The following is a 17,310-nucleotide window of genomic DNA, read 5'->3' as shown; positions in this document are numbered from 1 at the left end:
TTGGGAAGGACAAAAGAGCCCCTTAGTACCAGAGTTCTTCAATACCATCTTGAAAAGTACTCGGGAAAAGAGGGAATGCATTAGGCACAGGGACTAAAACTGAGAAGTTTTCATAGATTGGTTTTGGGTTGTCCACCAATAGCATACAAGTATGCCTTTTAGGACGGCTTCTTTGGCCCATTGGCACTTTAGAACTTACTTGGAAAGCTGATGAAAAAGAAATATCTCAGTGCTCTATGCAAGAGGAACGTCTACCACCACCCACGGGTACACTGGAAGAATGTTCTGAACACTGACTTAAATCTACTAGGACTCTGGGCCGTAACTGGGCAATTCAATTTCGTTGCCTGTCCCTTCAGAGCTGTTTGCACCTGTCTGACCAGGATGACGCACATGCTGGAAGGTACGTGCTTAAAGGTCTGTGTGCTGTGAAAGCTCCTGGACCCAAAGAAAGGCACTCACCACAAAGAGCCCTATACCATGTCAACTGTTTGCGGAAAATCAAGTCCTGAAGATTTTTGAGTCTGCATCTAATTAAGAATTAAGAACAACCCTGTGGTCCTGAAAGAATTCCAGAACTTCTGGCGATGTCAATAACTTTGGAAAACGCCTTTAAGGCCAGATACACATGGAGATCAATGGCCATGTACACAACTACCTTTTTCAAACACACTATGCTTAAAGATTAGCTATTTGTTTGAAAACGTCTGGCTTGCACCACAGGTGGAAGTGGTGAGAGACCTAGTGAAGAGCGTTGTTCTATAGAGTAGATGGATGGCTTGTAAGGTGATCTGAATTATTAATGCTAAAATTGCTGCTATTGAAGGGAAAATTTAAAAAGTCTACAACTGTTTGGGGGAACCTTGTCTACTTGCTGCTAATTTCGTTTTTTCAAGGGAATTTTTAAATTGAATTGTTCTGGGGAAATTTTTTAAGGAAATTTTTAATGATACGGGGTGATTTTCTTGCTGCTACTTTTTGTTTGTTACTGTATGTGTAGTGTGTTAAACTCCTTTGAACATAACTTTTTACCGGGACTCGATCCGTCACTGGCGGCCATTTTCCATGTGCTGATTGAGGTCAGCGCTCCACTCGTTGCACACCGCCCGTTCACTACCTACATTTAAAGGCCATGGCTCGGATGCGCAGTGGACACGCAAAGCGCGCGCACCGGCGGCGCGCCGATGGTGCGCCAAAGGCAATACTGTCTACGACCATCCGAGACCGACCGGGACCAGGGGCCACCCATTATTCCCAAATTGTAACTCCCCACACGCTTTTAATTCAACACTCTCCCGAACAACTGCTGAGCTTACGTGGTAAGACCGGCACTGACTGTAATCTACTTTGTCCCTTAGAGGTTAACACCTCCTGCTCATGTTGCAATTAGCGTTTTCGCAGCCATTTCTCAAATGTTTTTAACAGTTCCATTATAGATGGTTCCTGTTTCCAGCGAAATTATGGATTTCCCTCAAATAAAATCTATAATTGTTAGAATATTAACTGTCATTCCCTCCCTAAACATAAGGAGGACATTTTTAATTTGCTGAGCAGTGAAGAACCTAATGCAATTTTTTTAACAGAAACATGGCTAAACACAAGCTCAGGACCGGACGTGGCTACTGCCCTACCTGACAACTATGCCATAGTCAGAAAAGATAGAACCTCTAGGAAAGGAGGAGGCATCGCGATAAGTTTTATAAAATATCATTCATGTAAATTTGAGGATTTTCCGCTTGTTGATTGTGAAGCTGCTCTTTTTAAACTTACTCTGACTGCCCAGTTTACCCTATCTGTGGTATTGATCTACCGACCCCCAGGACCGGCTGGTTTTTGGGTGTCTTTACTCCCAGATTTGATAGCTCATCATTTACTCAAAATGGCTAACTTTACAGTCTTGGGTGATTTAAATCTTCACTTTGATAATAATGAATGTACTGCGAGCAGGGCATTGATTGCAGACTTCTCTGCAATTAATTTACTACTCTGCAATAGTGGCCCAACGCATACAGCTGGTCACTTATTGGATCCTATCTTCTCCAACTTGTCTCATATTAACTGCCCACCTGCTCTCCCTTTATGCTGGTCAGACCACTTCGCTGTCAAGTTTCAATATACAACCCCATGAAACCTGGTTTTACCGATACCTGGTACACATGCCCAGTCTAGGAACTGGGGCAAATTGGACATAGAAAAATGTAATCAAAACCTGTCAAATATTGCCCCTAGTTTTGACCTTATATCACTTTCATCTTTGGAAATTATCTATAATTGGATTTCTAAGGCAACTAACGCCTGTCTTCCACTTTCTGTGAAAAAATTGAATAATCATTGTCCCCTTGCTCCCTGGTTTACAGAGCAACTAAAAATTGAAAAAAGTAGGTGTAAGCTCATGGAAAAATATTGGAGGAAGAATTACTCTCCCGAATCTAAACTCATATATAAAACTGCTCTAAAAAAATATCAAGCTTTATGTAAAATAGCTCGAGCAGAGCATGTTTCCTCTACTATTTCGAGGGTGCCGAATTGCTCTTGCACTCTGTTCTCTATGGTTAAGAAGTTAGCAGGTTCAGGCACGCAGCCTAGCTCTCCTGTCTTGGATGAATTGCCATGCAACACTCTTGCTAATTTCTCTATAAATAAAGTGGAGCAAATATATCTAACTAGATGGAACTAGCGCAATGGCACCTACTCAGTCTATCTCCTTTCTTGAACCCACTGTTGTTGCTGAACCTCTTATAAATCTAGAGAAGTGGGCGCATCTTAATATTAGCTCTTTTAAAAAGATTCTAGCTAGCATTAAATCGGCTCTCCCTGTGACCCTCTTCCGGCTTCTGTACTCCTCCAATTTGAACAGCCATCTTTGAGAATTGTTATGGAATTACTTAATGCCTCGCTTCAAGAGGCTTTGATGCCGCCTGATTGGAAACATGCCATGGTCCTTCCTTTGTTGAAAAAGGCAAATGCTGATCCCACCCAGCCTGCTAAATTTAGGCCCATTTAGGCCTATCTCCATACGTCCTGTGTTTTCCAAAGTTTTGGAAAAAGCACGTAAACTCACAATTGACCACGCTTGTTGAATCCTCTAATTTTTTACATTCTTCTAGAGCGGGTTTCTCAACTGAGACAACCCTTCTTGGCGTTACCGTAATGTTACGACAACACTTGGATGCAGGGAATACAGTGGCCCTTATATTGTTAGACCTAAGGGCCGCATTTGATACGGTTTCTCATACCGTATTAATCAGGTCCTTACAATCTCTGGGCATTTCAGGATCTGCACTTGGTTGGTTATCCTCTTTTTTATCTAAGCGGACATTCCAAGTGTTCTCATCTAGGGCTTCCTCAAAGGTCTATTCCTCTCCGTATGGGGTACCACAAGGATCAATTCTAAATCCTCTTCTGTTTAACATATATGTACAACCTCTGGCAGCGATTGTAGAAGAAGCGGGGCTGTCGCTCTTTTCTTATGCCGATGACACCCAGATTATTTTTTCCCTATCGGCGGAAAAAATATCTGGACCTTCCACCCTGCAATTGGGCTTGATTAATGTTGCATCTTGGATGCAATTAAATCTACTCACGCTCAATGGGGAAAAACAGAAGTCTTTATTCTTGGAGTCCACAACATTGGCCTGATGTAATGGGGCCTTTACCCTTGCCCTCCACTCAGGTCCGCAATTTGGGATTCATCATAGACAATAAATTGTCTATGAAACAACATGCAATAAAAACTGCAGCCACCTGTTTCACCATCTTAAAATGGCTAAAGAAAATCATTTGGATGCTGCCTATTGCTACCCAAAAGACTGTAGTCCAGGCACATGTAACATCCCGACTGGACTATGGGAACATCCTCTTTTTGGGCGCTAATAGGGATGTGTTGCGTAAACTTCAGGTGGTACAGAATTCTGCAGCGAGATTGCTCTGCAGAATCCCAAGAATGTCCTCTACCTCTAATACCTTGAGAGACCTGCACTGGCTCAGGGTGGAAAATCGAACAAAATTTAAAGCCCTGAGCTATATGTTTAAGATCAAGACCGGCACCAGCACTGCACCTAAATACCTGCAAAATTTGGTACGCCCCTATCAACCTTCTCGTTTGCTACGCTCTTTTATTCAAGAAAAATTTGAGATTCCGAGGATCAAACTTGTAAGAATGGGTGGCCGCTCCTTTTCCTACCTCGGTCTACTCCTGTGGAATTCTCTCCCCTCTTTGATTCGCAAAGAAACACTGTATTAAAATTTCCGCAAACAACTAAAAACTTGGCTGTTCAATGATTGATCTTTATCTTTTTCAGAGGCTCCTTCCAGGCTTGCGCTGGGAAACTCTTTTTGGGTAGCTGTGCGCATTATAAAATAAATTAACATAACAACATAACATGGAGAAGGAACCACCCTTGAGAAGAGATAAGGTAAGGATTATAGATAATTCCAGAATCTGCTACTTTTCTTAGGAAAAAAACACTCATCTATATGCACAGAGGAGTAGAAAAGAAGCAAAAACAAAGTACAAAAGTGAGGGAATTCTCGCTTAAGTTCGATTAGCTTCAATGAGACAGACAAAAACATTTGAAAGAGTTGAACAAGTAGTCTGTCGAACAAAATCCAGGAACCAAGCAAATCCATATGTCAAACTACCTTGTTGAATTGCCATCTGATGTAGGTTTAAGCCAACCTTTACATGGAATCACAGATTTGGAGCACGTGCACAGAAGACAGACTGAGCCGGGACTTGTAGTAAGTCCAGTGTTAGACCTGGCACCTTGCCGTGGGTCTCCCTTCCATTTTTTGCAGTTGCCTCATGTATTTTTGCTGGTTACAGATGCTTTGGGCACTGTGCCACTGCTGTCAGTGCCACAGTGCTTTGCTCCCTATGGTAAATTGATGAATGGATTAGTGATCCCATGATTGGTTGGTTTGGTTTACTTGTCAGACCCTAGTACAGTGCACTGAGTGTGCCCAGGGCTTGTAAACCAAATGCTGCTGGTGGGCTTGCAGCACTGATTGTGCCACCCACAGAAGCATGCCCTGGTGTGTGTGGCATGTCTTAATAGTGAATAACAGCCATTTTCGTTTTTCACAATTGCTAGGCTACCTGTTCTCCATAGGCCAGAATGGGAAGTTTGATTATTTCATCTTATAATCCTAACTGACTCAGGGAACTAGGTAGAAATTCGAGTTTAGTATGCCTGAACTCAGAATGATAAAATACATCTTTAAGTGAAGTTAGTTGTAACATTCTGTGTTTGAAAATACCACTTTTAGAAAGTGGGTATTTTCTTGTCTAACTATCCAAGCCAGCCTCTGCTAGGATGTGTATTCCTTGTCTGGAGTTTGAGTGACGGGGGGGCTGGGGGATTCCAGGAGACATGGTGAGTCAGCACAGGCCTGAATAGAGAGATCTGCATGTAGATGGGTGGGAGGAGTTGCACCTGGGACGTGAATAGGGCGGTGCCTTCCCTCCACAATGCTGGCTTCACCTGCTGTGGTGCGTCTGATGTCCCTGCCCTGCACTGTGAAAGGAAAGAAGCAGTCATGTAAACAGATTGCTCCAGGACTGACCAGAACTGGTTTGGACTAGGCAAAGGCCTCTCTGCCTTCAGAGAACAAAGAAAAACGGTGTATAAAAAGGGGGTCCCAGACCTCAGAACTTTAGATCACTTTTGGGAAACAAAAAGAAACCTTTGCTGAGAAGAGGAACCAGAGAGACTGAGGTGCTGCTGAAGTGCTGCTTGGGGGATTGGCCTGCAGTGGTGGCCTAACTGCCAAAGAAAGGAGAGAGGAACTTTGTGTGTACTTTCATCAACTTGTGAAGGATCTCCAAGGGCTTGAGATAGAGCTTGCCTCCTGCTGAAGTCTCAGGGACAACAGACTTCACCAACCAGCTCCCAAAGAGTCTTTTGGAAGTGCCTGCTGCTGTGCTGGGCTTTCTGAGGGACTGCTTGTCGCAAGGAACTGGAAGCGCGACTCACAAAGAATAAGCGTGTCGCCGCCGCAGCCGCTGTCGTCGCATCGCTGGAGAAGAGGATCGACGTCGCATCAGATGCCGCTGCATCAATGGAGCAGTGTATCGCCGTCGCTGCAGCTGTCGCATCATCGCCGAAGCACCTTGCATCACCGGGAAGCGTGTCGCAGGGCCTATCATGGCTCAGAAGAATCGTTCAGTCGCCATCAGGCATGCACGCATCATGTCGCATCAAGAAGAAGACGCCATCTTTGTCGCATTACACCGGATCTTCATCACATCACGGCGTTGCGGGTCGCATCGCCACGAAAGCGCAGTAAGAAACCGACGCATCACCTCCCCTCGCAGAGAAGAACCGACGCATCCGCTACACATCAGTAGGGACTCGACGCATCACCGTTCTTGCGTGTAAGGAACCGACGCATCACCTTCCCTGCAGCACTTTCGTTGTATAGCGTTACGCACCCTAAGGTACATTCAACTCAAAGTGTCTCATTTACCACCTTAAGAGAACTAATCTATTTCTACCATTTTTAAAGTACAGTATTGTGGGTTTTGTCGTTTGTGGTCTTGTGTTAAGTCTATATAAAAATACTTATTTTTACACTACAACTTGTGTGGTGTCAATCTGTAGTGTTGTCACTGTGTTACTGTATGTGTTCACAAATGCTTTACACACTGCCTCTGAGATAAGCCTGTCTGCTCTTGCCAAGCTTCCAAGGGGGTTGGCAGGGGTTATTTTAGGGATGTACCCCTTACCCTGACAAGAAGCAAGGGTCCCTATTTGGTCAAAGGTACCTACCTCTGCCAAGTAGAGACCCCCAGTTCTAACATCCAGCATGTGGTCTCACTCCATCCTCCCTACGTGGCAGCTTCACAGGTCCTCTTCAAGCTCAGTGGTTTGCGTGTTTGCACAGAAAAGGGTAAGCAGTTTGTAAATTGTCCCCATGAACTGACCTGGAATTGTGTGATTGTGCTCTGAGCATATAGAAAGTAAAAGCATATCAGCTGCAGAGGGTGGCCTGTGAAAGTTCATGACAGGGAAGTACTGTGCAGAACTATGTGGTTGTGGGGATCCCTTAACAGTATTACCATGTAGGCTGAGCTTTGGATCCTAATCTAATGTTTTTCTGGGCTTTGCTAAAGCGCGTGGACCTCTTTGAAAAGTTCTACAGCATTTCCATCAGAGCATCAACCCAAGGTAATCGACCTTTCACCAGCCCATCTGTCTGGTCTTCCAAGGGTTGACTGCTATCCCTTAAATGAGCAACCTCAATGTTCAGCTATCTCTAATGGACATTGTGGATAAAGGAACTATTCTCTTAGGCTTTATTTGTTATCCAGAGCTGGATATGTCTCTTATTTTTAATCAAATTTGTTTTTGCTGTAGCTTTTGATCCCTTGATCTTGCTTTTAACATTTTTGAAGTATTTTGATTTTCAATATGTTGTCTTTATACCTAGACCTCGGTAGGACTTTTATTTTTTTTTATTTCCAAAATGTAATAGCTGTTTGGTTGGACTCCTCCTCTTATATTTTCCCTTGGATTTGCTGTACCGCTATGTTCGAACTAACAAAAATGATACACAGTATCCTGAGAGTTCCCTGTTTACCTATGCAGAATAGACTGAGGTCCATCAGCCAACAGTCCTGCTTCCTGTTCACCCATTCTCTATCTGTCTCTTAATCAATCCAAGTAAGAAGCACCTTAAGGTGGTTCAGTCTGCAGAAGTGTGCTATGAAAGTTTTGAATGTATTTATGCATTTAATGTTTACCTTTATTTCTAGTGCGGTACTGGGATGTTATGAACTTGTAAGTCGCTCATGGAGTCCGCGTTTTTAAAATGCCTCTTCTTTCCTTTCTCATTTTATTATCTGATTTAACTTGAGCTCAATGAGGTTACTATGTAAAGAATCAGTTGTCGTTAGCTTAATCTCAAACCTGAGCCTTTATTCCTCTTCTGTTTTCATCTATTCCATTGCATCTCTTGCAGTCATGTTTCTGGCTATTCTACGTTAGTCCTTTCCCAGAAACACAGTCTTCCTGTTTTCTGGTGCTTAAGCAAATGCAATGTAAAAGGCAAAACAGATTTTAAAGCACCAGAGGGCTAAATCCACGTACTTCTTTGCAGTCAAAGTTGTCTTTCAAATCCACACGGAGAATGGGCAAAACATGTGTACAAGCATTGTATAGCGGGGAATGCTAGGGTCCTTGCAAAACCTTCAAACGTGTTTCTGGAAGTCTGAATTCGTTTAAAAACTCTGAATTCCAGAATCATTTTCGAATTACTTCAATAGCTTTTCGGATATTTCACACCTCTTGGACCTTCAGGCTATTGTCTAAGAAAAATGTAAAATTATAACACAGAGAGAAGGGTATTTTCACTGTTTCATCCTGAAGTTACAGGACCTTGTTCATATTTAATGGTCGTGTACACATAATATTGCAGTCATCCAAAATATGCTGTTGACTCCTTTTGAATACATATCGTAACTATGATGCATTCTCCCAATGTATTTTGAAGGCAGTCTGTTTAGTTGGCAGGAAAATAATCCTACAATTTTTCTTTTAGGTCTTAAAAACAACAATGAGAATTTTCTTATAATCCTGCTGACAACAAGTTTTGGTGCAATTCTTCTTACAATCTTTCTTTTGGTATTAGTTTCCAGAAAGAAAATAAGAGAAAGGTAATCAATTTCTAAATTTAAAAAGAAGTAATACGTTTGTATTGGGATTGGGATTGTATTTTTGCCAATAACTGTGCTTGGGGTGGTCCTAAGAGGATGGGACCACCACCGAATCGTTCAAGAAGATGTGCTTTTTGTTTTCAAGGCATCTGCTTGGTTCTCTCCCTAGGTTAGGGAGGATCCCAAAATCATCACCTCTCTCACTGCTTGCTAATTTATTATGTTCACTTTTGTAAAATGGCTATATGCATTTTAGCATATAAAGACAGATATACTTGTTTTATCATAACTTATATTGTGCAAGATACTGCTTGCAATTATTGCTCAGAGCAGTAAGTACACACTGCTACCAGCTATGCTAGTAGTTTGTGCAGCTGAGCGTAGTTCAAAGTGTACTTCGTGTAAGTACATGTAGTGCTGCTACACAAACTATGCCCAGGGATAATATTGACCACATGCCTTCTAAGAATTCACTACTTACAAATATTCAAACTGTGAGTGTATGGCTCACAGGGAGGAGGGTTGGAAACTGCATTTAATGTCATTCACAGATAAAGTTATTGTTGTGCTTTGTTAGACCTGGTATTCTTGGCGTGGTTTAACCCTAACCTTTTGCCTTCAGACCTCTTGTTTTGCTGACTTCGTTTTTGCTGGCCTTTGGACTCTGCACTCTTTACCACTGCTAACCAGTGCTAAAGTGCTCGGGCTCTTTCCCTAAAACATGGAGCAATGGGTTAAACCCAGTTGGTATATCTAATTTGTGTATAAGCCTCTAGTAAAGTACACTACATGTGCCCAGGGCCTGAAAATTAGATGCTACTAATGGGCCTGAGGCATGGATAGCTCCACCCACTTAAGTAGCCCTTTAAACATGTGTCAAGCCTGCCATTGCAGATCCTAAGCAGTTTTTGACCTGCCATTTTGACCTTGCAAAATAAACCTTTTGCCAGGGATGAACCTTCCTTTTCAATACATATGTCACCCCTGTCCTGGACCTTGGAAGTGGGATTAAGGTGTTTGCCAGCCTCTGTGGATCAGCAGAACCAACGCACCTCATCTTCTGCACAGCAAAATTTCAAGCAGAACTGACTCATCTCCGTTGCTATGTGGATTGGACCCGTCACAAAGAGTCTCATCACCACTGCAGTCTGCATCCCCTCTAGAAGCTCCGTTGCGTAACACATCCTTGGTGCAGGCTCTCACAACTCTCGTTGATGGCAGCCTCAATGACGATGTTAAACTTCACATTGCAGCCTTGCAGCTCTTCAAAACCCATCGAATGACTCCACGCCGCATCCCAGACACCGAACTTCGTATAGCAAGCCCCATTGATGCAATCCTTGATGATGACACAACAGGACCTCGTGCAGCAGCCTCGCTGCATCTCAGAACCGATGCATTGCCTTGGCTGCTCAACGCATTGCTCTGTGCTTTCTTTCTGCTATTTTGACCTAAAACGTTTATATTGAATATCTCTGGTTCTACTAATTGGATTTTAGTTGTTTGGGTCTTGTTTTATTTATTAAATTATGCTCTACATTTCTAACCTGGAGTTGGATTCTTTTTTGTGTGGTGTTTTCACTTTTTGATTGTTTGAAGTGTTGCACAAATACTGTCCACATTGCATCTAAGTTAAGCCTGACTGCTCTGTGCCACGCTACAGGTTAATTTGTGGTTTGCTTGTGCCTTACCATGACTAGAATTGTGATTGGTACTTCACCAGGGCTCACACCCTAGTCAACCAGTAACCCAATTTCTAACAGGTTGCAGAATAAATGAACCCATAAAATGTCCTATGTATCTTTTGTGGTTGCTACTAACAATGGTTAAAAATGGTTTGTGGTCTGAGTGCCAATTTTGTTAGTTCGTTCAATAAGTGACTTCCACATTGCTAAATTCTGATGAATGATGGCTTCTGTTTTTTCTGGTTAATATATATAGCAGGGTGAGGAAATGTTGCAGAAGTTCCAGCCTTACCACTGAAGTGTTCATTATTAGATTCAAATAACTTAACTAACACAGAGACAGCAATCATTCTTGGGGAAGTCAGTGCAGAGGATACTCATGAAATGTCCCAGTCTCATGGAAACTGGGGGATTCCCTCCATGAATACCATGGTGGACAGTAAGTCATGAAAGATCTTATCGTAGTTTATACATTATAATACCTGTAAGAAATCGAGATATTAGTTGAGAGGGGTGAGAGCTCCACTCAAGTGATATTCATACTTCCTTGTCAGGGTAAACCATGAAAGTCACTAAATAAACCTGTGCTTAACCCTCTTGCAGCTTGACACAAAAGCAGTCAGGTTTAACATTAAGGCAATGTGTATAAGTATTTGAGCAGCACTCAAATAATAGTAAAGTCAAAACACAACGGAAGAAAAATCTAAAAATAATTAAGGGAACATTTTAATAAATAAAATGACACCAAAATGACAAGCATCCAATAAGGAGAACTGGAGATGTGATTTTTTATAGTTTGAGGTAAAAATAGATTAAAAAGCATGAAGCGCCAACCACCATTATCTAATCGTGCTAAACCAGGTCAACGTCAAAAGTTAAGACCGACAACGATGGAGTGTGGGTCAGATACAGAGACCAGGTTTGTCTCATTTAAGATTTGCCTTCGCACTTAAAGAGCGTTTTGGGAGAAAAATTCTAGTTGACGAGAGTTGTCAGCGGGTCAGGGTGCCGACTGGATCAGAAAAGGGTCTCATCAATGGTAACCTGAAGGAGTCTCAGTCCCTGTTCAGAATCTCAAGTTGCCATAGTCGATACAAAGTGCTGGTTAGTGATCGGAGCTTCACAGCAGCAGAAAATGTGAGGTGGTCGTTGTTGGAGTGAAGAGCTCTGTGACGGCAAAGTCTGGGCCAGTAACCAGGAAGGTCTTGTTGGCAGTTGGATGCAGATTCTGCATTGGTCTCTGTGAAGTCTATTCACATTCACAATGGGTCTGGGGATGTTTTTTGTCAATGCAAAGAACTCTGCGCGGGATGTTCTGCATGATCAATCCATTCGGTGATTTGTTGACAGCGGCTGTGGTTTCAGCGACATCCCTGTTTGAGCCTCTGGTTCTTTTGGGGAAAAGTTCAGAAAATGTTTAGTCTGGTTTTGCAGTTGTTGGACAGGAGGAGTACACACTAACATCAGCCATAACACCAGAAAAGGGGTCAGGACCTTAGGAGCACCTTTTGGTGGATTGGACTCCAACAGATGGCAGTAGCAGGGTGCATGGCAGCTCCAGATGGAATCTGTTAGTAGGAAAACCAGAAACATTGCAGAAGATGGTCTTTGGAAGTTTGTTGTGTACCTGTAGCTGACAAAGAAGGTCAGCTAATTCACCCTTGAAGTCACTTCTGGGTTCTGGGTTCAAGGAGAGCAGTCCTTTTTTTGAGTCTTCACATGTCCAGGAGTTTTCTGATTTCAGGACACTCCTTTTGTCTAGTCCTAAAAAAGATTCTAATCAGTTCTTACCTTTCACCTGGGTTTGGCTGCAGTCTGTCTTGTGAAATCAAAGGCAGGGTGCATTTGCCAGTGCCAAGGTAAGCCTCTTTTGAAGTCAGGAAGGGGCTGGGTACAGCCCTTAGACCTTCTTGCTAAGGAGAGGAACACCCAGGGCCTTTTTGTCTACTGCCTGGAAGGAATGCACATCACACCACAAGAGAGCCATTAACAGTCATGTGACCAAGGAAACTGGCAGAAAGGCACGTTTGGATTAAGCACATAAATGCAAGGAGTCCCACTGCCAACAAAACGGGTTCAGCTACAGAAGGCAAACATTTGCGGTGATCCTGCAGAAGAGTAAAATTTCCAAAATGACCATATAAAACCTCAGAGCAGTCCATGCCTTCATATTGATATACCTTCTTATCCCTGCCTGAGCCATATTTAGGAAGGGGATTGAGACCATAGAGTACAGCATTTGTTTAAATGAATAATGATGAAATATGTCTTAGTGATGATGCACCGATGATGCACCATTTAAACCTTGCCATTTTACGCTTCTGGGGCTGCTTTTGATGGAGTGAACAAATCTAGACTTTTTGCTATCCTGCTGGAAATGGAACTGACCCCTAGATTGACGAAATTGGAGACATTTCTCCTCACAAACAACTTCAGAGAAGTTGGAAATGGCGTCATCTGTAAATGCTGTGCACTGCAGAGTCCGATAGACCTGTGTAATCACACCAATGATTTTAATAATATTAATAACAATACATGTAGCATCCGATACATTATTGCAATAAAATAAGTCAATTACTTGCGACTGTTTTTATATTTAGGATTAAATTGTTAATGCTACTGAGTTCATTGCACTAATTGATAAAATAAAAAAAAAATGTTTTAATTAATTTGTTTCAGAAAGTTATAATATGTTTTCTAGAAATTCTTCGGTGGGCAGTGCCAGAGGATATTTGTGTTTTAATAAATGATCGCGTCATTGTTGAGAAATATGTTTATGTATTTTTTTCCATTTCCTCAAGCAGGCCTATGATCTATTATTTATATACTTTTGGACTAAAGTAGAATTCCTCTAGTCAGGCTCCAAGGACCAACCAGGTCTCAGGTCACATTAGGAAAAAAATTGAATTCTAGTGTCCTGGACTCACTGCTGTTGAGAAGGTTGTCAGGACAGTGCCTTATAAAATGTTGCAGCAAACAGAAGATGAGAAATAGAAGGACTGAAGAGTGTTCGGCACGGGGATTTTGTCTTTCCAAAGAACATGTGAAGGTTCAGTTTTATAAATTATGTGGCAGCTGCAGACACACTCATTAGGGGCGTATTTACATGCCCGTTGCACCACTTTTGCGTAATTTTTAACATGGGAATAGTGACCTACGGGTGGCACAAGGGGCTTGTAAATAAACCCCTTAGTCTCCACTCTTTCTTTTAGAACTGTTTAATAGCTTAATATGGAAATCAAGAAACAAAACATTTATGGGCCCTTGCGTCACTTTTGCGCCGCCGGTCCGTCACTTTTTGACGCACCAGTAGAGTAAAAAATGTGCCATGTTGCGCCATATTTACAAAGTGACACATCTAGGTAGATATGCCACTTTGTAAACACCTGTGCCACATTATACCTGTGCCAGGTATAATGTATGCAGGGGGTGGGGGGCGTTCCGACGAAAGACAGGGTCATAGAAGTGACCCTGTGAAATCTATGAGATTTCACTGCGCCACTTCTAGGACGCAAATGCGTCAATATCTTACGCCTGCCTCATGGCAGGCGTAAGACTGACGTAGGCACATTTAACATGGGACTTGCCCATGTGTAATGACCCATTGTTGGAGTTGTGTCACTTTTGTGACACACCTCAGCAATGCATCATTTTTGCGCCTACAGAAATACTGACGTAGCTGTAACTCGCGACATGATGCGTCATACTGTAAATATTACGCATCATTGGTGTCGCAAGGAGGGCGCAATGAAAAGTGACGCATCGTTGTTTTCTCGCATTGATGCGTCACTTTTCATTAATGAGGGCCTTAGATTGTAAAAACACATGTACTTTACCAAAGCATAATTGTTGGAATTAGCCAAAAAATATTAAACCAATGGCACATCTCCCTTATAAAAAACGCAAAACACGAAAACAGTATTGTACATTTATGTCAACTTGACAGGTAAACATGTCTTTTTTGATAGACAAGCTCTTTATCTGGTAATTTTGGCAGACATTTCTCCATTATATAAGCATATCAAGTGTTCTTCCGCCAGGGACTTTACAGGACACAATATTTTCTTGTCTGTCTGATTTTGCTTATTGAACAGATAGTCACTGAGCATCCATCATGTCCTGCATTTTTAAAGATATATAACATTTGTGATGATTTTTTACATTTCAATGTATTTGGTACATATAAGTAATGAAAGTCTTTTCTAATGTCTTTGATGTTGATTTTTACAGCATGAAAACTGTTTTGATGTCTTGGATACCAATATGGCTACATGAAAATGTTCCGAAGGCAGAGAACAGTGCTGCAATAAAGTCAATACAGGTACTTTGTGCAACATTTTTTTTTTTTTTTTTTTTTTTTTTAAAAGTTTTTATTGAACAATAATTCGATTACAAGCACGGGCCTACAACCACCAGGGCCGGCCGCTAAGTACAGAATGAAATATACATTTATCAAAGCTGCAGTCGGTTCCCGGGGGTTGGCCCCGTAGTGAGTCCGGATAGTTCTAGAGGCACAGGAGACTTAGATCAAACAAACACAGAAAACTAAAAGAAAAACAAAAGGCGAGGCATAAAGACAAACGGCGCAGGTCAGGCTTCCTCCGGGGAACTCCAGGTCAGACCATTAAGCAGCACACGAAAGGAAGGAGTACCGGGAGGCTGGGGACGGGGGGGGGGGGCCAAGGGAACTGAACGTCCATATGTAGTCATTCCAAAAGGTGCCCGGAACCGTCAAGGGTCAGGGGGACATGGCGATATCGGTGTCCACCAGGGGGGGCGTACAGATACCCCCGCGATAAGCATTCCATTGCCCCCAGATTCTGCCCCATGCCCCCGGCTTACCACGGGCAACATACACAGTCTTCTCCCTGAACATACACCAGTCCATATTCTCCTTCCATACTGACACGGTGGGCGGCCGCTGGGCACCCCAAAGCTGCGCTATATCTCTCTTGGCAATCATGTTCCCCAGGGCCGCCCACCGAGTCTGAGCCGCGCTATAATCATTGGGCTCCCACACATTCAGGACACAGCGACGCACCTCCGGCAGCAGCACAACCCCAGTGACCTGTCCCATAACCGTATGTACCCGGCGCCAGTAGTCCGCCACCTCGCGGCACTCCCACAGGATATGGAGAAAGGTGGCACTGAGCCCACAACCCCGCTTACAGAGCCCATCGTCGGAATATCCCATCGAGACCAAGCGAGGACCCGTCACATACACCCGGTGAAGAATCTTAAGCTGTACCAACCGGAGACGGGCTGGAATGGCGACCTCTTTGGGGGACGACAGTGCAGACTGCCAGTCCTCGTCGTCCAATTCCACCCCATCCCCCGTCCAAGCCTCCCGAAGGCGCACCAAGAGGTCAGCCCGATGATTAATCAGTTTCTTATAAATTAAAGAAATAGTGCTGTCCGGGACATGTCCGTCGAGTATGCGGTCCTCGAGGGGCGAGGAAACCGGGATCGTGGTCCCCTCTCCAAAGACCGAGAGCAGGGCGTGTCGAACCTGGGCATAGCGGAAAAACTCCCTGTCCGTAAGCTCATATTCGGCCTGAAGAGCCGCGAAAGTCTTAACCGCACCCTTATGCCACAGGTCTCCCACTTTGCTGATACCAATCGTGTCCCACTGGTCAAACCCCTTCGTAGTCCAGAGGCTCCCCAGGCGATCGGAGGCAAACAAAGGAGTAGCACATGTCAGTCGCTCACCCCAGCCCGTGGCCGCAGTGGCGGCCCTCCAGGTCCGCACAGCGATCTTAGTAGGACCCGTAAGGGTCCGGCCAGCCGAGCGGGAGTACAGCGCCCTGTTATAGTCCCCGCCGGGAAGCAGGAACTTGTCCATCTCATACGCCGGGTTCAGGCCAGGCGCATACGTGGCATGGTTGATGGCCGAAAGCTGCGCGGCCCAATAATACCTGCGAATGTCGGGAAGCGCGATGCCCCCGTCATACCAGGGGAGAGTAAGCTTAGCAAGAGCAATACGCGCCCGCCCGTCCCACACCAGTCTCCTCTGCAGGCTCTCTACCTCCCGAAAGTAGGCCACTGGGATGACGTCGAAGGAATTCTGGAGTGCATAGAGGAACCTGGGAAGGGACATCATTTTGAACAGCGCGGCCCGACCCAGCGGGGACAGGGGCAGCCTGCACCACCGGGCCGTATCCTCTCGCAATCGCCGAAGCGGACGCAGGAGATTCAGCTCATAGCGAGCCACCGGGTCCAGCGAAACGTATATCCCCAGGTACTTAAAGCCGCTCAGTGATACCTGGATCGGAAGCCGAGGCGGTAGGAGTGGAGGACCACCGGAGATCGGATAGACGCAGGATTTAGACCAATTGATCGTGAGACCCGAATTACTCCCAAAGGAAGTCAGAACGTCAAAGAGGACGTTGAGCGACTGCCGCGGTGAGGTGAGATATAGGAGAATATCGTCCGCATACAGCGAAACCCGATCTTCAAAGCCCGGGGCCCACCGGATCCCTCGAAGCGAGGGCTCCCAGCGGAGCCAAGCCGCGAGTGGCTCCAGGGCGAGAGCGAAGAGCAAAGGGGACAACGGGCATCCCTGCCTCGTGCCCCTGCCGAGGGCAAAGGGCCGAGAGACCCGCCCGTTCACCACCACCTGAGCCATGGGTCCCGTGTACAGAAGCTTCACCCAGCCAATAAATCCTTCCCCAAAGCCAAATTTAGCCAAGACAGCCCAGAGGAATGGCCACTCGATGGTGTCAAAAGCCATCGTGGCATCCAAAGAAACCAGCACGGCCGGTTCGGAGAGGAGCTCCGCCCTGGCAAGGGCGCCATGAAGACGCCGCAAGTTAAGAGCGGTGTTACGATGCGGGATGAATCCGCATTGGTCCGGATGAATCAGATCGCACACGACGCTCAACAGACGATTGGCAAGGACTTTCGCCAGGATCTTAGGCTCCGCATTTAGCAGTGAAATAGGCCGGTAAGAAGTACAGCGATCTCGCGGCT

The 17,310-nt window shown here is 44.4% G+C and overlaps 1 protein-coding gene across 1 annotated transcript in view; it reads left to right on the top strand.

The window, feature by feature from the left end:
* LOC146834787 (interleukin-12 receptor subunit beta-2-like) overlaps positions 1–17,310 on the top strand; it is a 745,756-nt gene that overhangs the window by 712,808 nt on the left and 15,638 nt on the right. Inside the window, exons 14-15 of the mRNA XM_085602323.1 lie at positions 8,542–8,656; positions 14,572–14,662. Coding sequence (XP_085458449.1) covers positions 8,542–8,656; positions 14,572–14,662 — 206 coding nt within the window. The remainder of the gene's footprint in view (positions 1–8,541; positions 8,657–14,571; positions 14,663–17,310) is intronic.

This window comes from Triturus cristatus, chromosome 4_2 (genome assembly GCF_964204655.1).
Source record: "Triturus cristatus chromosome 4_2, aTriCri1.1, whole genome shotgun sequence".
Taxonomy (NCBI): Eukaryota; Metazoa; Chordata; class Amphibia; order Caudata; family Salamandridae; genus Triturus; species Triturus cristatus.
Note: the sequence above shows the minus strand (reverse complement) of the source record. Positions and strands in the feature narration are given on the sequence as shown.